Below are 23,316 nucleotides of genomic sequence, written 5' to 3'. Positions count from 1 at the left end.
ATACTGATTTTACCAAGCCTGTCGCTGGTAGTCAGCCTATCTTCAAATTTAACCGTGAGTCTCTGGTCCCTGGGGGTGAAGCGATGTCTGTGTAAATTAGTATCAGAATCACAACGTAAGTGCCAGGAAGATGGCATCATCACACTTTGATGACAGCATGGCTACTTTTTTTTTTTTTTTTTCTGTGTCTCACTACAGAGGAAAGGAGGCTAAAGGTTAAAGGATGTGGCTTATTAAATAATTCAAGCCATTAACCTGCAACCTGCACACCGCGGCGGCCTATTAAGTTGCCACTGCCATGATTCATGTTTGGTGTTTACTGATGCTAAAGCATTTTTGCCTGTTTGCTTTACTTTTATTGCCATACAGTAATGTAGAGAGGAAGGAGGCTGAAAAAGGGTGACAGGACTTCCCGCACGGGGACAATAAGAGCGGCAGACTCACTTGCATAAAGAAGATTGAAGCCTTCCCTCCCTCCCTCCATCTCTCAGTATAGGCCCCAGTGCACATCTGCGTCACTTACAGGGGAGGAGGAGGAGGCGCTGAGGCAGAGAGAAAAATCATACAGTGAGGACCTTGACAGATTCCCGGGCGGGCGGGCTTTTCTTCCGCTGCTCTATGTTCTTCCTGGGATATTTATTTTTCTCTTTTACAAACTGACTATATAAAACCGCCCCTTCTTTTCATCTCAGAAAGCATTTGACTTTCCTTTGGACACCTGGCAAGCTATCAGGGTATTTTCCCAGAGGACAGGGACAGGGGAGCAGGTGCAGAGAGCCGGCTTTTTGGGGGGATGGGGTGGGGGAGATGCACTACTTCTCGACTTGAGGAGCTTTTTCTCTCTGCACTCATCAAGCCCCGAACTCTGAGCAGCGAAGACAGGCGATCTGAATAGAGGCTCTCCTCATCAGGGAGGTGGATCCAGCTGCCACCACCTCTGGAGCTAGGAAGAGCGCAGACTTCCCTCCCTCCCTTTAGCATTTTCAGCCTCTCTTCCCTCCGGGTGGTCACCACGGGGGGTCCCTTCAAGCTCTTGCTGGATTATAAGCTCCTGGTGTCCCAGGACTTCCTCTGTGCTAGACCGGAGGTTTCCCAAAGCCCAGGTTCTGGGAAAACGACCCGGACTGAGCCGCGAGGCTCTGCAGCGCGCTCACCGTGCTGGTGTGTTCTCCGGCAAGGCGCGCAGCCCCCTTGGCCACCTTTGGCACTCCGTGCACACGGAGAGCAACCTGCCTCCTGCTCCTTCTCCAAACGCCACTGGCCTCCCCAGAAAGCTCGCCGCCAGGCTACTGGTGTGTGGGCTGCAGTCCCTTGGCTCTCCGTGCATAAAGCATGTCGGGCTCCGGGCGAAAAGACTTCGATGTGAAGCACATCCTGCGACTCCGCTGGAAACTCTTCAGCCATCCCTCGCCGGCCTCGGGTGGTAGCCCAGCCGGGGGCAGCTGCCTGCAACCGGACAGTGGAGGCAGCTTTGAGCACTGGGGACCTAGCCAGAGTCGGCTGCTCAAAAGCCAGGAAAAGGGCAGTCTGAGCGCTTTCTGGAAGAAACCTTCTTCCTCCTCCTCCTCCTCGTCCTCCTCGTCCTCTTCACCCTCTCCCTTCAATCCTCTGAATGGCACCTTGCTACCAGTTGCCACGAGGCTACAGCAAGGGGCTCCCGGGCAGGGCACCCAGCAGCCCGCCAGGACTCTTTTCTACGTGGAGTCCCTAGAGGAGGAGGTGGTGGCAGGCATGGACTTTCCTGGACCACAGGACAAAGGATTGGCCGTGAAAGAGCTCCAAGCGGAGCCTGCCAGCTCCATCCAGGCAACAGGTGAAGGATGTGGACACAGGTACAGTAAGTTCCCACCGGGCAGGTGTCAGAAGAGTTCCCGGTTTCCTGTCATCATACCCACCTCCTGTTCGCTCCCACTTCACTAAGGGTAGAAAGCTACAGGGTGAAAATTTGAGCTAGATGCTAGCCTGGTTTTTATTACCCAAGTTGCCATCTCATTAAAACTTCGCTCATTCATTTCTGTTGGCTCATACATATGCTCTTTTAATAACTTTTCAGAGTTGCAACTATTCAATGAACATGCATACATTTGGGGGAACCTTCAAGTTCAAGAGTTCTCATATTTCATAGACTATAGTGTCCTTCCATCACCCTCTGTTATTAAAATATGTCTTTCCCTTATCTGTTCTGGGTGAAGTCAGCTTTGAACACCATCAAAATGCAATTCATGTATTCAGCCCATGACTGATTTAGCGTGATTGTCTCAAATGCCTGTGGCGTTACTCTGTGTCTGAAGAATAACAAAGTGGAAAAAAAAAAAAAGAACAACACTGACGTAACTCCGCCTCTCCTCCAAACTGGTGTGACCCTATGCTAACTATAATCCTTGTTCTTGTACTGCTTTCTGCTCACCTTTGCCTCTTTCCATGCAAGTGTTAGCATGCAACTCCGTAGAGGACATTTGTTGTGATTTCTTTTGGCTCAGTATTAGAACTGCGCATTCAGAATACGCAGGCAACACTTATTTCCACTTTATTTCAAGCGTGACACTTTGCATGGAGTTCTGTTATACTGAAGATAGAGAATATCCTCGGAACACAAGTAACTCTTAAGTTTTACAATTTTTAGGGTACTGAGTCATTATTATTCTAAATATAACATTTTTGTCTGAGCATATGATGAGAATATGCAAGGATTTGCATTTAGATTCATATGATATCAGAATACATTACAGAAGAAATACAGTAGACATTCTCAAAAATGATAATGAATAAGCTAAAAATGTTGAGTAATCTCTTAAAAACAAATTAGAAACAGAAGAAAGTTTTAAGTTCTAATTTAATTAAATCAGTTTTTCATGAAATATATTGTTTGGGAAATATATAAAATAAAATGATAAACAATATTATATGATATCATTATCTTTAAAAATGTTTTCAATAATATAATTCTGAACTTGAATTTAAGAGCCTTGAACATATTCTGATGATATATTAATATGATTCACACAATGCAAGATCATTGTTTACTAAAAAAAATTACAGTGTTCATGTATGTCAGAAGTTTTCCACATGTGAGGCCTAAATCTAAGTTTTTCTCTTGTCCAATGAAGTAAAATAGTTAACTAAATACATAATAATCAGATGTGATAAATACCATAAACTGTGAGAGCTCATCTCTTCAGTACATAGAATGCTTAACCTACTAAATTTTCCTAGATTTTTGAATAAACTCAAAACTTTAAGGAATGGAGAATTTCTGATAAATATTTACCAGTCATCTCTTATATTTTAAAGGAATAACTTTATAGTAAAATTTTCTTTTTACTTTTGTTTGTTCTTTAGTAATTTCACACATAAGTGCAAATATTTAGAATGCACACACACACACACACACATATTTCATATTCTCTACTAAAAGTCCTCCAGACACTTGCAGAAATTCAAATTCATGTCTTCTTCCTTTAGAAAAATATTTGATACCCACACAGCTCAGAAAATAGTGTACTAAGTACATATGTACACATACACAAATGTAATTTTCAAATAAACAAGAAATAGCTGACATTTCAGTATAACAATATTTTAGTGAGTGAAGTAGTGTGGGAATTAGTGTTTTATAAAGTCATTAAAGTTGGAATTGGCAAATACTAAAGAACAACTGAGGTGATAGATTATAACTATATATAATAAAATATAAAACAAATAACCAAGAACCCAGCTAGGAATAATCTACCAGGTTTACTTTTGAAAATAAGTTGTAAGTGATAAGAATTCTGAAAATATAAAATGCAAGTACCATTCCACATCCTCTTTACTGTTGGAGTTAGTATCAAGAAGTTTTGCATGTTGAATCTGTTGAATATAAACTCCAATTACTTTTAAAATTTCTTACCAAATTCTTATGAAATGCAGATAGATGTGACATTCATTTTAGTCACTTCTGAGAGCATGTTTGTCTTTTTATGCTTTTACAGGAGATTGGTTCAGTGTTCATGACTGAAAATGACACAGTAAATGTAGCAATTAGTCATTCTCAATACATGATATTTTAATATCTGATAAGAGTAGGGCTCATTGCCCAGGAGATAAAGGACTTCCAAAGTAAAATACTCAAGAAACACTTTATTGTAATTTAGAACTTTATTCTAACTAATCTGTAATGTAGATTTAACATATTAGAAAAGCTGCATAGTATTCATAAAGTTGAATGACTATACAAACTAAGAACCACATAATGATATTTCTTGTTTGTGTCTCTAAGATATAAAAACATTGATATGAACCTAATATTTGTCATATTTTCCATCAACTCTATAGTGTAAAATTTATCTCAACCATAAAGCAAAGATGAGCCTTTTCTCTATTGTTTCTTTACCCATTATTTTTTTTTTCTTTTCTTTTTATTAGGTCTGTCAGCAGATAGAAACAATGTTTTATATAGTGTGAATCCTCACTTAATTAAACTTGTTTTTAACACTTAGAAGAAAGCTACTCATAACTTTTCAAATGCTGAAAGGCTCAAATTTTCATGGACTTGAAACAGAGAGATGTTATGAGCAGAAAGACATAAACTAACTTACTACAAGAATTCTGCCATCTCACCCCATACTACTACATTGAGTACCTATTACCTTATACCACTGTAAACAGTCCAGTCCTCTACTTGTTGATCATATCCCTTAGAAAATGTTTGCATAATAAGTTGATGATCTATATTCTTATTCACTAATTTACATATACCTATGTCCAAACTTACTTAAAATACATAATTCTGTGTGCACCAGATATATTTCCAAAATTTCATACATTATGTAAAAAGACAAAAACTAATGTATTCTCAGATTTATATTTGTATTATATATATCATAGCTTATATTGATCCTAGTAGGAAAACTCTATTCCATGCTTTACTGGCTTGCTCTTTTTGACTTCAAGATACTTAGAGTACAATTTTCTGACTCCATGTTTTCAGTGACCATCCATAGACAAGGATTCTGCATTTCTATCTCTAAGCCTAAACCTTCATTGTCTTGTCTCATTCATTCACCTTTCCATCTGACCTCTAGGTAAATGGAGCAAAGAAAATTTAAATGTAATACATACAGAATTTAATGAAGCTCCCTTCTATCCTATTCAGTTTTGTTCTATCTTAGGAGAACAGCTCTCCATGTGTTAGCATGTGCAAGTAAACACACAAGGATCATGTTTATCACCATATCACCATCAGCATTCTTATATCTTCATTATTTCTCGAGCATCAACTGTTTTCCTTAGAGATTTTCCTGTTTCTGTCCACATTTTTTATTTCCAATGTTTGTTCCTCTTCTAAGTTAATTCCTTCTTCCAACCCAATGGTCTCCTCTGTTATCGCACTCTAAAATTTTGGTTTTCATCATATAATCCACTCATTCATAACATTGAAATCAATGAATATGGTAAAATTAAAGTATGATCATTTGGTCAATGTTCCTTGCTCTATTATTTTCACCTCTAAAAAGTCTACTGAATCATAACTACAAATTCAAAGAGTTATTGATCATGATCTATATCAAAATGCTCACTGATTGAGTATTCATAAAAAAGGAAAACAACACAATTCTTACTTCAAAGAGGAAAAGAGATGTTTTTTTTTTTTTTTTTTTTTTTTCTGGAGCCAAATATGAGTAACTGTGTTTTTGGAACAAAAATTTATATTACACCAAATTCTATGTTCCAATATGAAAGCAGTTTTATGCAATTTCTATAGTAACTGAAGAAGAAAGTAATGAGTCAAAGTCCCTTTAAAATTCATTGGTGGAAACATTAAGTAGATAGGAACAGCAAAGTGAAGAAATCTCAGTTATAGACATCGGATGTTATCTGATGACTCTTAGCCTTTAGTTTGGTGGAAACCAGGGGTTAGTGAAGTTAATAAATTCCAAAGTCCTTTATCTATTAGTCAGAGGATGTTTGATTGGATGGAGTGAGAAAAGAATGGCTATATTTAGAGAGCTCTAGATAGCCCAGGATAAAGCATAATAAGGCTCTGGACCTGCAGCAGTTAAAGCTGTTCACAGCATTGCAGTTTTAATCTCTCTTCAGCCTTTGCGGATATAGCTTCTTCTAGGAATTCTGATTCTTAGAAATATCTGTAGCTGGAGTTTTCTCCAGTCCTGCCTGGCTCACAGTCAGGACAAATCTTTCTCACCTACCAGACCTGTAGCCGCTCAGACCCAACCTAGTAAACACACAGAGACTTATATTGCTTACAAACTATACGGCCGTGGCAGGCTTCTTGTTATCTAGTTCTTTTATCTTAAATTAACCCATTTCTATTAATATATAAGGTGTTGTGTGCCTCATGGCTTACTGGTATCTTAACAACTGCTTCTCATGGTGGCAGCTGGCAGCGTCTCCCTGCCTCAGCCTTCTACTTCCCAGAATTCTCCTCTTCGTCCCACCTATACTTCCAGCCTGGTTACTGGCCAATCAGCAATCATCCACAGTACTTCCCCCCCCCTTTTTTTCAAAAAGGAAGGTTTTAACTTTCGTACAGTATAATTACTTATAACAAAATATTTATCAAGCAAGAGTTACAGTTTTAATATCTAGTCTATTTGTATTTGGCAAAATTAAAGAAAATAGTCTATCTATCCTACATTTGTGAGTCTAAGGTTTCATATCTAACTTGTCTTTTACATAACTAAGGAAAATTATAACTATCTAGTCTTCAACTACATCAAAGACCCCAGAAGGATATACTATTACCTGAGAAACAGGAGAAGGATGCAAGCAACTTTTGGGAGTCTTGCAGGGTAGACAGAGACAACTGGCAGCCTGGACAGTCACCTAATATTAATTATATTATATTAATAATATTCCTTTGTAAAGTTGGGGCATCTGTCTTCAGCCCACAGGCCTAGAGTCTCTCAGTCATTTCTCTCTGTAGAATGTCCTCTGGAATGTCTGACAGTTTCCTCTGCGAAGCAGGAACCTGAAGGACCAATTAGCCAAGCAAAGTTCAGTGGTCACCTTCCCATGGGTCCTGCATATCCAGTTCATCAAGCAGTCCAGGCAAGAACAGTTTCTTGCCCAAATGGCTATTTTTGCCAACGTGAAGATAAACTCCATATGGAGTGTTTTTGATGCCCATTCTCCTCTCTGAAGTAATTGGTGCTGCCAGGAGCAGACATGTCTCATTGTCCAGAAAGTCTAAATTTTTAAAACATTTTAAATGCCATATTCTGTAGGTCTTTGAAGTGTTTGAGGATTACCTACCTAATTGAATTATATACCTAGAAAACAATATGACTATAAGTTGACAATCATAGAAGACTGATTATTAATCTGTATTTCTTAATTATCCATTATAATTTAAATGAGTTACATACACATAATACTTCAAACGAGAATAAAATATATATATATACAGTATAACAAAATTAAGTTTAAACTTGTATCAATAAACTAAAATCCATAGCAATATAAAACATTTTAAACAAGTTGCTCTTTAAATGTAGAGCCAATAATCTACCCTTTCATCCTATCATATCTACATCATATACCCTTTTCTTCTTTAGAAAGAAATCACATTTATAATCAACCTGATTTAAAAAAAAATATTGGTTTCTCTCTGTCCCACACCAGAGGGCTCTTCTGATATGGGATAAAAGAATCTCTCAACCTCTTTTTTTTTTTTTTTAGCAATATCCATCTTTACATGGCTTATTTTTATACTATCTTTACTGTCTCTTTAAAGACTTTATTTTTAAAACTATCTATCTTTGTATAACTATATATAACTATATATATATACATATATATATATGTATATATATATATATATATAGATAGATCACTTTTTGGGGTGTCTCTTTCAGCCTATGTATATTTTACACACATTGTAAACCATTTTATCTGAATCTGTCTTATTGTGAACCTATTGCTTTAAACTGCAGCATTTCTAATACTGAAACAGCACTGTAGCTGATGGCTCCATCCCCATCAGCTTCCCAACATGGCAGTGGTACAGTCTACAGCCAGCTCTGGGTCTGGAGTCATGTGTACCATCAACTATCAGAAGCAGTTCTATCAAAGCAGCATGTAGCCCACCACCACCACCCCCTTTTTTTTACTAGTAAAGGCTAAATCCACCAGGCAGCAGCATAATGTGCTGCTTGTAGACGTCTCATTTCCTCCATACTGTTGGTCAAATGCACATGCCAGAAACCTCCCATAGTAGCTCAAAACACTCAGGCTACTGCTAACTTGAGAGAGACAACTAGGAAGCTGTTTTTAGTTCCGTTTTAGAATCTTTTTTGTTAGGTTTTAGGTGGAAACTCTTGCCCCACATTGGGCGTCATTTGTAGTTGGAGTTTTTTCTCTGGGTCCCGCCAAGCCCTGGCAGTCGGACAGCCTGCTCATAAAATAAACAAACCGATGTTTATATATTTATAAACTGTATGGCCACAGCAGGCTTCTTGTTATTTACTTCTTATATCTTAAATTAACCCATATCTATTAGTCTATAAGTTACCAAGTGGCACATGGCTTACTGGTATCTTAACATCTTCTCATGGCGGCAGCTGGCAGTGTCTCTCTCTCTGCCTTCCTGTTCTCTCAATTTTCCTCTCTGTTAGTCCCGCATATACTTCCTGCCCGGCTATTGGCCAATCAGTGTTTTATTTATTAACCAATCAGTGCAACATGTTTGACATACAGAACATCCCACAGCACATCAGAATCCATCTACCCCCAGGAAATCTTATACTTGCTATTTTTTTGATGTAGTAGGAGTGGAATTTATAGGATGACTGAAATATCATTGTGGGAAAATGTTTGTTTTCCTTCTTCTAGGTTGTAGCCAAGGTATATGATCTATGGGATACACTGCTGAGATAATGACCCCAGGGCTTACAGGGCCTCTAAGATGCCTTATGTTGCTTGTCCACAGTCTTTTCAGTTATTGGAGCTATGAGGAGGCCATCTACACACTAGAGCAGGTTGCTTTGCAGATGTTTTGTGAAAATATTAACAGATCTGCATTCAGGCCTCACAAAACGATGCTGGTGGGTCCCTAATTCACTTCTTGTGGTCTATTTCCACTATTTCCTCTCGTGTCTGTTTTCCCAAGGCAGTCAGTCATGGCTTGATAGATTTTCCCTGTCTTTCATCAGCTGAATCTCTGAATCTCAGCTATTGTGAACTTCCTGAACAATTTCCAAAAGTTGAGTCCTTTTAATTCTACCAAATACCCCTAATTTCTCAAGATTTCTAGTTCTACCTGGGGCTGACTACAATGTGAAAGCAGTGTTATGGCTTCTCTACTTTGAGAGGTTTTTGGGACTATGGAGGTGAATACCTGATATGTTCCAAAGCCTTTCCAGAAAGCCAGTGGGTGATTCATTAGGTCCTTGAGTAAGCAGGTCTACCTTAAGTTTGCTGGTAAATTTCCTGGGTGCCACTTTTAATCCTCAAAATAATCTTTGAGAAGGAAAAAAAAAGTATCCAATGCTCTCTTATCTTCATCAATATTAAGATCCTAAGTAGGTCACATAGTTTTGAAGGTCCATTCTATCTGGGTCTCTGCATAAGTCAGTTTCCAACTGCCTGGCTCCAAAGTAAAGTTTCTAATTGTCAGTAGAATTCAATCTCACTCTTGGACATAAACAGGGTGTCTAGGAGCTACAGGCAATGATCCCAAGTTGGATGATGTGGTGATGTGTTGTGTCCTCAAATATATTGTGCACCCTAATAAAGCTTATCTGAGAATCAGAGGAAAAATCCAGCCATGATATTGAACATCGATGTCAGGCAATGGTAGCACATACCTCTTATCCTAGCATTCAGAAGGCAGAGATCCATCCAGATCTCTGTGAGTTCAAGGCCACACTGGGAACAGAGCCAGGTATGGTGGTGCATGCCTTAAATTCCAACACTAGTTAACCAAAAAAGGTCTGGAGGTCTGTACAGACAGACAGGAAATGACAGAGCTGGGCAGGAAGAGGAAGTGATATAGCTGTGCAAAGAGAGGAAGTGAGATGGCAGGGACAGAAAGGCATATAAACATGGGTATACAGGAAGCAGGTGCCTTTGGAAGCTGAGGTGTTGCTGAGGTGAGGTTGGCTGCGGCTTGTCCGATTCCTCTTATCTCTCAGTTTCTCACCCTAATACCTAGCTCTGGGTTTTTAATAAGACCATTTAGCAATTCATTTTACAGACTGATGTGTTAAAAAAAACAAAAACAAACAAACAAACAAATGTCCAACACTTGACAAGAGCCTGAAGCTTCTCTGCAAAAGGAATGATTTTTTAGTCTTCCAATTATCTAAGTCCCTGGTAGAAGAGGACATTAACCTTGAATAGGGAAGAAGTGGAACTTTTACTTTTTTCCAGTGTAGCTGTAGGAATTACCCTCCCCACTTTCCCTGGACCCTTTGAGCAGCCCAGATAAGAAAAAGCAGACTTGTTGCTCAGGAAATTATTTCTACTTCTACTCAGGGCCTTAGGAAAATGAGTGGAAGTGACTTAACAAGTTGGAAGTGAACATTGCAAACAAAAGGAGGGGGCAGAGTCAGGTCAGTCTCCTGTGTCAAACAGAGGGAACAGATAGAGGATTTGCAGTTTCTCTGGGTATTCTGGTGGGGCCAATATGATTTGGATTCCCAACAAAAGGGGACAAGTTTCAAGTCAGGATGTGTGGGTTCTCATACCAGAGAAGCCATTGAGTATTGTAAGGAAACTAGTGGCTACTGCCATAGCTAGGGGTTGTTGCTCATCTTCCCATAGCAACAGCAACAACCAACAGCAGCATGAAGCCACAGGCACTACCAGAAGAAGTCACAGAATCAGGTATGGTCAGCCTGACTTGGCCTGTGTACTTTGCAGGCAGCTATGGTTGTGATCTCCTGATGGTTCAATCCCTTGTCCATTTTATTTCTGCTTCTGCAACCACCAGAACTGACAGAAACACTCAAAGAGACACAGAGGGAGGCAAAGTCATACTAGTAACGACAAACAGGGGTGGCCATCACATATTCATATACCTGAATAGACCAGGGGAGTCTGGTGATACCTTACATGGAATCAGGGCACAGGATTTACTGTAGCGTCTGATCTCCTCTTTGTGTCTTAAACAGATGGTACCTCTTACAGACAAAATTTACCTCTGGAGGTACTCAGACAAGATGACTTTCAATTTATCTTTATTCCCCCTCCCTTTGGGTGGTGCCATCAGGGTACCTCTGGAGCACTTGGCATTGCTTAATTGGAGAGGATTTTCCTGGGGCATTGGAATATTTCAAGGTGCTCATCTCCCAACTGTTTTCTCTAGCTGGTGAATTCTTCCCTGTGTCTAAGGGTCCAGAAGACCTTCGGGGCCTGGGCTCAGTTTCTGGGCATCTTGCTGGGGCCTCCAAAATGTTACATAGAGTCCTTTTTAACATAAGTGTAGCATGGGGTTTTTACCCATGATGTTCTATTTTCTATATGCTCTATTTTATTGGTGAGGCTTTCCAACTAGGTTTTTATTTGATTTATTTGAGGTTTCATTTCCAACATAATTTTAGGTTTGTTTTTGTTCAGAAACTTAGTCTCTTAAGCAAATATTATTTTCACATCTTGAATTGTCTTCCTAATGCTATTCAGGTCTTTTGTTATTATTATTGTTCTTTATTAGCATATTCATGTATTCTTTAACCTGGTTAAATATAGTTATTATTGTTTTTATTCTTTGTATTATTTTCTTAGCTAATTCTCATTGTGAGGCATGACTCTGGGATTAGTAATTTATAGAGGAGATTTGTGTCTTGGACTTCAGTTTTGTTTTTGTTTTATTCTGTTCTGTTCTGAGACTTATACATATGGATTTTAGAGTTTTTCTTTCTTTTAAAAAATCACATCACTTTTTTTTTTTACTTTATTTGAGGTATTTACAATGTTCACAAAAGAAAGAAATTGTAGTAAGGTTGAGGTGTTCTTTTGCTCTATGGACTTGTATTTAGAAATGAGGAGCTTATCCCCTATTTTTCTCTCAGAGTCAGCTACAGTCTTCAATAACAGTCTCTATCTAAAGGTAAACACAGCCCTGGCTGGTTCTTGTCTCTTAGGTTGTCTAATGTAGTTGTCTGTGTGGCATACCCTATCCTGGGTTACTTCTATATTTATTTTTGCTTCCATACTCTCTCTTGTCTCCAGCAATCCATGTGCCAGCCAGACTTATACATGTTAAGGTCTAGTCTCCTCCCCCTTGTCCCAGCATCTCTCTTGAGTTGTGGAAATCTCTGAGACTGTGTGCCTTACTCCATGTCAGCTCTGACCTCTTCCTCATGTCCACAGTTTCTGCTGAACTTTGTGGAATGTTTGAGCCTGTCTCTTATGTCAGGTTAGTTCTGGCCTCAGACGATATCTTAGTCTATATCTTCTACTGCAAGTTCTGAAAATCAGAACTCATTATTGTTGAGAGTCACTAATAGAGAAGAAATGACATTTAACTGTCATAGAGGTTACTTGGGTTTGACAATGCATATTCACAAGAAAAAGAATCAACTTAACTATAGTCATGAGAAGAATCAACATTCAATAGAAAGGTCTATCATTCATTTTCAGAATGTGATATTATAGAATACTGAGGTTTAAAATCCATCTTGTTCATCACCTTGAATATGAAATATATATATGAACAGTGCTGTTCAAATTATTTTTTGATAGCAGTAGATAGTTTACTATCATTAAAACTGCAAAAAAATAATAGTTTATTTGGGGGAAAACTGCTTTTACATATATTACAATGAGGTTATCAACATGAAATTTGTACTCCCCAGAAATTCCTAGATTCTGGAACACTATTTCTAGGGTACATTTGCTTCAGGCAAAAATGGATAAATATAAAATAAGCATATGACACTGAACATGGTTTTATCGGTATTCAAAATCAATTTTTTGTTAAAACTTTGAGAATATAAAACAAGAAGATAAAGAAATTACAACTTTTATTTATTTGCCCAAATTCCAAAATTATCAAATTTTCACCTCCTAACTTGTATTTACCAGTTTAAAAACTACATCATTAACATCTCTACAGCACAAAATTAAGCTGTTTAGAAAACAAAAAGTAATCTTCATCTCATCAAAATCAGGAATAAGTTAATATTTTATATAACATTGATCATATGTTTGTATTTGTTTACTTTGTCTTGTTTCAAGATATAATTTGTTTATATGTGGATATACCATTCTAACCCCAGTTTACATGTAAAAACTTCACTTTTTCAACCAAGGAATCTATTAGAATTTTCAGAGCACTGAAGTATATTGTTTAAGGAAAATGCATATTCCAAACAAGAAAATGTGTATTCTATCTAAAGTCTTGGGGTGACAGATAAAACATTACACTATTGAAGTTTTTATATGAGCTAAAATAGTTTTATCTTTTTAGTTGTAGGAACAAACAATCTGGAAATTATGGACCTATTAATAATGCATTATTTTCATTTAATATACTGTTTTTTAAATTGTTCAAGATAAAAAAAAATGTACAAACAGGAGAGATTCAGTAGAATTAAGGACAGTTTTGATGATTGCTTCATTTATATATAGGAGAAACACTAAATGAGATTGTTCCAACTAACTAATTTTTTGGTGCATATAGATCTACAAATATATTCATTTATTTAAGAGAAAAGCAACAAAAATACATCTGATTGTGTGCTATGATTGTGTCATTCTCAAGAATAAATTTTAATAGAATTCCCACAAAACACATCATTTAGACACTGTAGTCCATTACAGAAGTATAATTTGCTGAGGAAAACAAACAAAACAGAAATTCCTTTTTTCCCTTTTTTTTTAATTGAAAATTGCCTTTTTTTAATTTTACATACCAATCTCCCTCTCCCTCCTCCCCTATCTTCCCTACTCCCTACCCCCCATACACTCCTGAAAGAGGGGAGTCTACAAAGTCTGGCGTGACAAGTTGAGGAAGGACCAAGTTTCTTCCCCCTGCATGGAGGCTGAGCATCCCTCCACAGGGAATGGGCTCTACAAAGCCAGTTTATGCACTAGGGATAAATCCTGGTCCCCCTGACAGGAACCCCACAATCTGCCCAAGCCATACAACCGTAATCACCTTCAGCAGGCCTAATTTGGTCCTATGCAGGTTTGCCAGCTGTCAGTCTAGAGTCCATTAGCTCTTACCAGCTCCAGTCAGCTGATGTCTGTGGGTTTTCCCATCATGATCTTGATGCCCTTGCCCATATAATCTCTCTTCCTTCTCTTTGACTGGCCTAGACTTCTGGAGCTTGGCTCAGTACTTAACTGTGTATTAATGAATCTACTTCCTTTAATTAATGGATAAATGACAATTAGAGCAGTTACCTATCTGATTACAGAAGAAGGACAATTCAGGCACCCTCTCCGCTATTGCTTGGATTCTTAGCTGGAATCATTCTTGTAGATTCCTGGGAATTTTCCTAGCACCAGATCTTCCCCTAACCCCATAATGGCTCAGTCTATAAAGATATCTCTTTCCTTACTCTCTGTCCTGCCCCCAACTGGACCATCCCCCTCCCCTTCCCCATGCCCCACAGAGTGCTCCCAGTTTACTGAGGAGATTTTGTCTATTTCCCCTTCTTGGGGAACCCATATGCATGTCCCTCTTAGGGTCCTTCTTGTTACCTACCTTCTCTGAGGTTATGGATTGTAACTTGGTTATTATATCTAATATCCACTATAGCTGGAAGTTTTCCTGTGTCTTGCTGAAGCCCTGTGGTCAGGACGAATCTCTCCCACTTATATCCCTCATGTAAACACACAGAGGTTTAATATTATTTATAACAGCTCAGCCATTAGCTCAGGCTTATTACTGATTAGCTCTTACACTTAAATTAATCCATAATTATTACCTATGTTTAGCCATGTGGCTTGGTACCTTTTCCCAGTTCTGCCTTTACATCTTGCTTCCTCTGTGTCTGGCTGGTGACTCCAGACTCAGCCACCCTCTTCTCCTTGTCTGCTTATCCCACCTATAATTTCTGCCTGGCTACTGGCCAATTGATGTTTTATTTATCAACTATTCAGAGCAACACATTCACAGCATACAGAATGACATCAATCCACTTATGAGTGAATACATATTGTGTCTGTTTTTCTGGGTTTGGGTTACCTCACTTAGGATTTCTTTTTTCTAGTTCCATCTATTTGGTTCCAAATTTCATGATGTCATTTTTTTTTACCTGCTGACTAATAATCCATTGTGTAAATGTACCACATTTTCTTTATCCATTCCCCACTTGAGGTTTATCTAGTTTGTTTCCAGGGCCTGGCTATTATGAATAATGCTGCTATGAACATAACTGAGCAAATGTCCTTGTGGTTTGATTGTGCATCCTTTGGGTATATGCCCAAGAATAGTATTGCTAGGTCTTGAGGTAGACTGATTCCCAGTTTTCTGAGAAGTAGACATACTGATTTCCAAAGTGGCTGTACAAGTTTGCACTCCCACCAGCAGTGGAGGACTGGTCCCCTTACTCCACATCCTCTCTAACATAAGCTGTCATCAGTGTTTTTGATCTTAGCTCTTCTGACAGATGTTAGATGGTATCTCAGAGTTGTTTTGATTTGCATTTCCCTGGATGTTGAGCAGTTCCTTAAATGTCTGTCTGTTATTTGAGATTCTTCTGTTAGGAATTCTCTGTTTAGATCTGTACCCATTTTTAATTGGATTATTTGGTATTTTGACGTCTAGCTTCTTGAGTTCTTTATATATTTTGGAGATCAGCCCTCTGTCATATATACGGTTGGTAAAGATCTTTTCCCATTCTATAGTCTGCTGTATTGTCTTATTTGCCATGTATTTTACCTTACAAAAGCTTTTCAGTTTCAGGAAGTCCTATTTATTAATTGTTGTTCTCAGTGTCTGTGCTACTGGCATTATATTTAGGAAGTGGTCTTCTGTGACAATATGTTCAAGGCTACTTCCCACTTTCTCTTCTATCAAGTTCAGTGTAACTGAATTTATGTTGAGGTCTTTGATCCACTTGGATTTGAGATTTGTACATTGTAGATGTAACCAACCGTCTTATTAAATAAGAAACACAGAAACAATGTAAAAGAGAGAGCCGAGAAGTCAGAGCTCAGAGCTAAAATCTCACCCTTCCTCCTGCTGTCCCAGCTTCGCGAAAAGAGACGTACCTCCTGTCCGTTCGTTTTTTTTAAAGTATGTTGTTCTGCCTTCTCATTGGTTGTAAACCCAAACACATGACTGCCTTGTCACTGTCTGAATGTACAGCCCCCTAGGTCTTAAAGGCATATGTCTCCAATGCTGACTATATCCCTGAACACACAGAGATCTTATGGGATTAAAGGCGTGTGCCACCACCGCCACACTCTTGCTATGGCTCTAATAGCTCTGACCCTGAACACACAGATATCTATGGGATTAAAGGCGTGTGCCACCACCGCCCGGCTCTTGCTATGGCTCTAATAGCTCTGACCCCCGGACAACTTTATTTATTAACATACAATCAAAATAATATTTCAGTACAATTAGATTACCACCACATTTCCCCTTTTCTATTTTAATGAAAAGAAAAAAAAGCAAAAGGTTATAACTAACAAAAGAAAAACTATATACAAAAGTACAGTAACTATATACAATATATATAAGTAATAAATACCTAAACAGGTATTTGACAAATCAGAGAAAATAATTCCATTATCTATCCTATTTTGGTAATTCCAAGATGTATCTAATGTACTTTCTATCCTAATTAATGTTCAACTATAACTAACTAATCTTCAACCATAACTAACTAATCTTCAACTCCCTCAGAGACCCAAGAAGGGAATAATATTAGCTAACAAAAATAAAAACAGGAAGTGCATGCAAGCAACTTCCAAAAAATTTTGTGAGTTGACAGAAACAGCCAGGTGCCTGGGCAGTCACCTGAGGTTTCTCCGCAGTGTTGGGGCATCATCTTCAGCCTATAGGCTTAGTGTATCTGACAGACTCATTTGTGAAGTAGGATGTACACAAGGTCAACAGTTCAACCTCACATTGGGTGAGAGCAGTCCACGTACCAGAAACACCTGAATTCCACTAGTGTCCTGTCATGATTCAGGATTTTAAATTCTGGAAATTGTTGACAGTTTTTTAATTCAGCTGTCCATTCTTCTTGGCTATGTATATATGGCTTCATCTCAGCATCCCCTTCTTCTCCACATCCCTCTATTAAATGCCAGTCTACTTTTGAGAGGCATGAGCTTTCAGCTGCTGTTCCATTGTACAACAGAATCCATCGGCCCTCTGCCTGTTAAGCTGCCTTCGAAGAAAAGGGCACCGTACCTTTTCCGGATGCGAAGGCCACTTCAGGGATGGGGCCATATTGTCCTGGCCTCAGAAGATGCCTTTTGATAAAGCCATAACCACACTTGTTTTGGCAAGAATCAGTAGTCCCTTGTTTCGTGATCTGTCTATCCATTTTGTCCTGTTGATTCGAGGATACTTTGTTGTCCAGTGGCTAACTTTTGCCAGAATGAAAGTTGACTCCATATGCAGTTTCTTCAATGCCCATATTTTCTCTAAAGTAGATTGGTACTGCCAGGAGCCAACATGTCTCAAAAAAGAAAAATTTTCTAAGTTATTAAAACATTTTAAATGCCATATTCTGTAGATCTCTGAAGGGTTTGAAGATGACCTGTCTAAAACATCTCTGCTCAATTTTTAAAACATATCCAATATGACTACAAGTTCTATGATAATGTCTAACTACTAGCTTTCATTTCTTTATATCCTAATAGTTGATAATAATAACATTCAAGGATCAGAAATTTGCATTACATTGTTAAATGGATGGAATAAATACAATTAGAAATATACATATAGCATTTTCTAACAATATCAGTTTCAAATTTGTGTACAATATAAAACAATTCAATCCAATGTAAAGTATTTAAAACTAGTAATTGTCTTTCTCTTTTCTTTCTTTTTTCTTTCTTTCTTTCTTTCTTTCTTTCTTTCTTTCTTTCTTTCTTTCTTTCTTTCTTTCTTTCTTTCTCTTTTTTTTTTAAACAAGAACCTTAAATCTAATCTCCTTTGCTTAGCCTTTTTCCTAACCCTTGACAATAACTTGTAACCAACCCCCCTAAATACTGAAAATTATCCCAGACCCAAAACCCATTAAAAAGACCAAAAAACCACCCGCCCCACACCACCTCTTTGGGAATGTGGGCGTCGTATTCTTAAAATTGCTTCCTGCTGGGTATGGGCGAAGTTTTCTTTATCCTGAAAGAAAAATTTTAGGTTAATTGTCAAATTCTAGGAGAGGTAACTATATCCTTCATTATCCAGTCTGTGTATAATGCCAAGGTTGAGGGTTTATCTCAAGTCCTTATTCAAGTAGTCTTTGAGACTGGATCATCTCAGCTAGTCATCTCAAATTTGCTCTGAGCACCTTGTAGTTCAAAGCTGATCTATGGATGATGTTTGTCAGCTTAATGATATTATTATTGTCCACGTGGAATTGTTGTTGTTGTGGGGCCCCATCTTCTTTCTGGAGACTTCAGTTGATGTTAGGCCTGGCCGTGATTTCCTGCAGAAAACTGATAAGAGACTCGAACACAAAAACATATATATGCAGCTAGCCTTTTTTCTAGAATTAGTTAGTACTCTATGTGACCATTCATATCTTAACAAAGTTTAAAATGTATATATATATATTAATCTTGTAAATTTTGATATAAAATTTATACTTTGAGAAAAGTTTAAAGAATCAGAATAGAATCAAAGAGTTGAGATTAGTAATAGAATAGTCCCTTAATTAATTTGGCTTTTGTCCTGTACCATAGCAGAAGATGGCTCTTATTCTGGCATGATACAGGGAGTTTGCATTTTCCTTTTAACAACATGCTTGATTTTAAAGAAGGAGAGAGCCATTCTCCAACTCCAAAGTCAGCTTTAAATTTTAATTGAACTGGGACTGTTAGAAGACCAATAGTGTTAAATCTTTAGAGAAAAGCAGAAACAAACATTTAGGAAGACATAAAAAATTTTTTAGATAATATATACCCATACACAGTTTCACTCTGTTTCTTGGGATAGATGATTTGTCACTTTTCTTCAGTTGTCTCATTTGTCCAGTGTTCTTCAGATTCCTTAACCTTCATTCTCCTAAAAGACAAAAACAAAAACCTTTCCCCAAGACTAATTTTGGGGATGTTCCTTTTTGGCAAGTTATTATCTGATTAAATGAAAAGGCATGTTTTATTGATACAAGTTAGTTTAAATTGGATGTTCATGCTGGTTGATGAACTATCACCTCCTCTAATTAAGAGGTCTCTCTTGTTCAAATCGAACCTTTATCAATTTTGATGGTACCCACAGCTTATCTTCTCCTGTAGAAACAAAAGCAAAACCACGTCCCCAATGTAATACATACCCTGGTTTCCATTCTGAGGTCAGCACATCCTTAAAGTATATAGGCTGATTTAATTCTGTAGTTTTTTCTATTATCCAATGTCTCTCTGCAGCTGTTGTTCCTTTCTCATTGGCATTCAGAAAATTCAAAGTTAGAAGAGCATTATGCAGTCTATTTCTGGGGGTTTTTGTTACCCATTTCTGTTTATTTAGCATATCCTTTAGAGTTCTGTTTGATCTTTCTATAACTGCTTGACCTGTAGGATTATGTGGTATGCCTGTAATATGCTTTATATTGTAATAAGCAAAAAACTGTTTCATTTTAACAGAGACATATGATGGAGCATTGTCAGTTTTGATTTGTGCAGGTATACCCATGATGGCCATAACTTCTAGCAAATGAGTGATTACAGAATCAGCTTTTTCAGAACTCAAAGCAGTTGCCCATTGAAATCCTGAATAAGTATCGATAGTGTGGTGTACATATTTCAATTTTCCAAATTCTGCAAAGTGAAACACGTCCATCTGCCAGATTTCATTTCTCTGAGTACCCTTTGGGTTACATCCTGCTGGTAATGGCGTCTGATTGTAGAAGGAACAAGTAGGACATTTCTTTACTATTTCTTTGGCTTGTTGCCAGGTTATGGAAAAATCCTTTTTTAAACCTTTACTATTAACGTGATGTTTTTTATGAAATTCTGAGGCCTCCAGCACATTTCCTATCAATAATTTATCAATTTCATCATTGCCTTGTGCTAGAGGGCCGGGCAGACCAGTATGGGATCGAATGTGAGTTATATATAAAGGATGATTCCTTTTCCTGATTGTATCTTGTAATTGAATAAATAGTGAAGTTAATTCTGAAGCATCAGGGATAAATTCTGCAGTCTCAATATGTAACACCACTCTTTCAGCATACTGAGAGTCAGTTACTATGTTGAGAGGTTCTGAAAAATCCATTAATACCAACAGAATAGCATACAATTCTGATTTTTGAACTGAATTATACGGACTTTGAACCACTTTATTTAAATTTTCTGATTTGTAACCTGCCTTTCCTTCTTTGTTGGCATCTGTATAAAATGTACGAACTCCAGATATGGGTTTTTGCCGTACAATTCGAGGCAAGATCCAATCAGCTCTCTTTATAAGATCAATTCTATTGCTTTTGGGATATTTGCTGTTAATTTCTCCCAAAAAATTACTGCAAGCTCTTTGCCAAGGTTCACTTTCTGTCCATAATTTTTCAATGTCCTCCTTAGTTAATGGTACGACAATTTCTGCTGGGTCTATGCCTGCTAATTGACGAAGTCTCAGTTTTCCTTTGTAAATCAAGTCAGAGATTTTTTCCACATAAGTTTTTAATTTTTTATTTGGTTTATTTGGTAAAAATATCCATTCCAATATAATATCTTCCCTCTGCATTAATATTCCAGTAGGAGAACGCCTAGAAGGTAAAATAACCAAAATGCAATCCAGCTTTGGATCAATACGATTCACGTGTCCTTCATGCACTTTCTTTTCTACCAAGGCTAATTCTTTCTCAGCTTCAGGTGATAATTCTCTTGGACTATTTAAGTCCTTGTCACCTTCTAAGGTTTTGAACAAATTAGTCAGTTCATCATTTTTTACCCCAACAATAGTTCGTAGATGAGAAATATCTCCAAATAATCTTTGAAAGTCATTAAGAGTCTGTAGTCTATCTCTCCGAATTTGCACCTTTTGGGGTCTAATTTTTTGTAGCTCTATTTTATATCCTAAATAATTAATAGAATCTCCTCTTTGTATCTTTTCAGGAGCAATTTGTAATCCCCAGCAAGGCAAAATTTTCTTTACTTCTTCAAACATTATTTCTAAAGTATCTGCATTTGAGTCAGCTAGTAAAATATCGTCCATATAATGATAAATTATAGATTTAGGAAATTTTTTACGTATCACTTCCAATGGCTGTTGTACAAAATATTGGCACAGAGTTGGGCTATTCAACATTCCCTATGGGAGGACCCTCCATTGAAATCTTTTAACCGGTTGAGAATTATTATAAGTAGGCACTGTAAAAGCAAATCTTTCTTTGTCTTTTTCTTGTAAGGGTATTGAAAAGAAACAGTCTTTTAAATCAATAACTATGAGAGGCCATCCTTTTGGTAACAGAGTAGGCAAAGGCATCCCAGATTGTAGAGAGCCCATTGGCTGAATTACTTTGTTAATTGCTCTAAGGTCTGTTACCATTCTCCATTTACCAGATTTCTTTTTAATAACAAATACAGGAGAATTCCAAGGGCTGGTTGATTCTTCAATATGCTGAGCATTTAACTGTTCTTCTACCAGCTCTTCTAAAGCCTGGAGTTTCTCTGTTGTTAAAGGCCATTGCTGGACCCATACAGGCTTGTCTGTTAACCATTTTAAAGGTAGAGCTGTTGGTGTCTTTGGAAGATCATCAGTTATTGTGCCCTGTTCTTGTATAATATGGATGGCTGGTGACCACTCATTAGAACAATATCTTCTAATATTTCTCTCAGTAACATGTGCTAGTTTATGATTTGTTTCTGAGATTGGAGGGATGTTAATCTGAGTATTCCATTGTTGCAACAAGTCTCGACCCCACAGGTTCATAGTTATGTTAGCCACATATGGTTTTAATTTTCCTCTCTGTCCTTCTGGACCTATACCTTCGAGCCATCTTGCACTCTGTTTCACCTGAGATAATGTCCCAATTCCTAACAGTTGAACGTTTACCTCCTGAAGAGGCCAAGTTGGATGCCAAAATTCTGGTGCTATTATGGTAACGTCCGCACCTGTGTCTACCAGACCAGACAACAAAACACCATTTATTTTTATCGTTAATTTTGGTCTTTGTTCATTAATAGAAGTTTGCCAAAAAATTTTCTTTATGTTTTCTCCTGAATTTTCTATTCTCTCTGTTTCATCATTCTGACCAGCATGATTTATTCCAATAGGCATTTGGTTATTTAATCGCTCTCCAGAGCAGGCATTTCCTCTATGGCTGCCGGAAAGGTTTGAACTGGATTTGCACTGGGGGCCTGCCTGAGGCCCCTCTGGGAGTTTCCCGAAGACTGAGGCAAAGGATTATCCTGTCTGTCCTTTGTTGATCTACATTCGTTGGTCCAGTGTTTTCCCTTACCACACCTTCTGCATACTCCAGAAGGAAGGGGCATTCTGTTGCCATTGTTCCTTGAAGAAACATTGTTTCTGGAAATGACCTGTCTACAGTCCCTTTTCAAATGTCCTTGCTTTCCACATCCAAAACATCTAACACTCCTCAAACCTTTTGAAATTACTTCTCCTACCCATGTATCATCATGCTCATCAGCTTCAACATTAATTGTTTCTCTAATCCAATCTTCCATAGGTGCAGATCTTGCCCTTAATGGCCTGATTATTCTTTTGCATGCTGCATTCGCATTCTCAAAGGCCAAAGATTCAATTATTGCCTTACCAGCTTCTGAATCCGAGACCGTTCTCTTTACTGCTGAAGCCAGTCTTTGTAAAAAATCTGTAAAAGACTCTTTTGGGCCTTGCTTCACCTTTGTAAATGACTCAGATTTTTTTCCTGGTTCCTCAACTTTGTCCCATGCATTCAAGGCTGCCGTTCGACATAAAATTAGGGTTTGGACATCATATAAACATTGTGCTTGTGCTGAAGCATATTGGCCTTCGCCCATAAGCTGATCCTGGCAAACTTGTACTCCTTTATCCCTCCATTGTTTTTCTATGTTTTTAGCCTCCTCCTTAAACCAAGTCAGAAATTGAAGTCTCTGGCTGGGTTCCAGAACACCTTGTGCGAGGTCCCGCCAGTCCTGTGGTACTATCCTATTATATGTTGACCAAGTGTTTAACATTTGCTTTACATATGGGGAATGCATGCCATAAGATACTATTGCCTCCTTAAACCTTTTTAAATCCAACAT

General features: G+C 37.9%; 1 protein-coding gene across 1 annotated transcript in view; it reads left to right on the top strand.

Moving 5' to 3' along the window:
* The first annotated feature begins 523 nt into the window (after positions 1 to 523).
* The window catches only part of Klhl1 (kelch like family member 1), a 360,467-nt gene continuing 337,674 nt past the window's right edge, over positions 524 to 23,316 (top strand). Inside the window, exon 1 of the mRNA XM_006978014.4 lies at positions 524 to 1,832. Within this exon, the coding sequence (XP_006978076.1) occupies positions 1,333 to 1,832 (500 nt within the window). The 5' untranslated portion in view covers positions 524 to 1,332. The remainder of the gene's footprint in view (positions 1,833 to 23,316) is intronic.

Source organism: Peromyscus maniculatus, chromosome 9, assembly GCF_049852395.1.
Source record: "Peromyscus maniculatus bairdii isolate BWxNUB_F1_BW_parent chromosome 9, HU_Pman_BW_mat_3.1, whole genome shotgun sequence".
NCBI lineage: Eukaryota > Metazoa > Chordata > Mammalia > Rodentia > Cricetidae > Peromyscus > Peromyscus maniculatus.
This window is presented reverse-complemented; position numbering and strand designations above follow the sequence as displayed.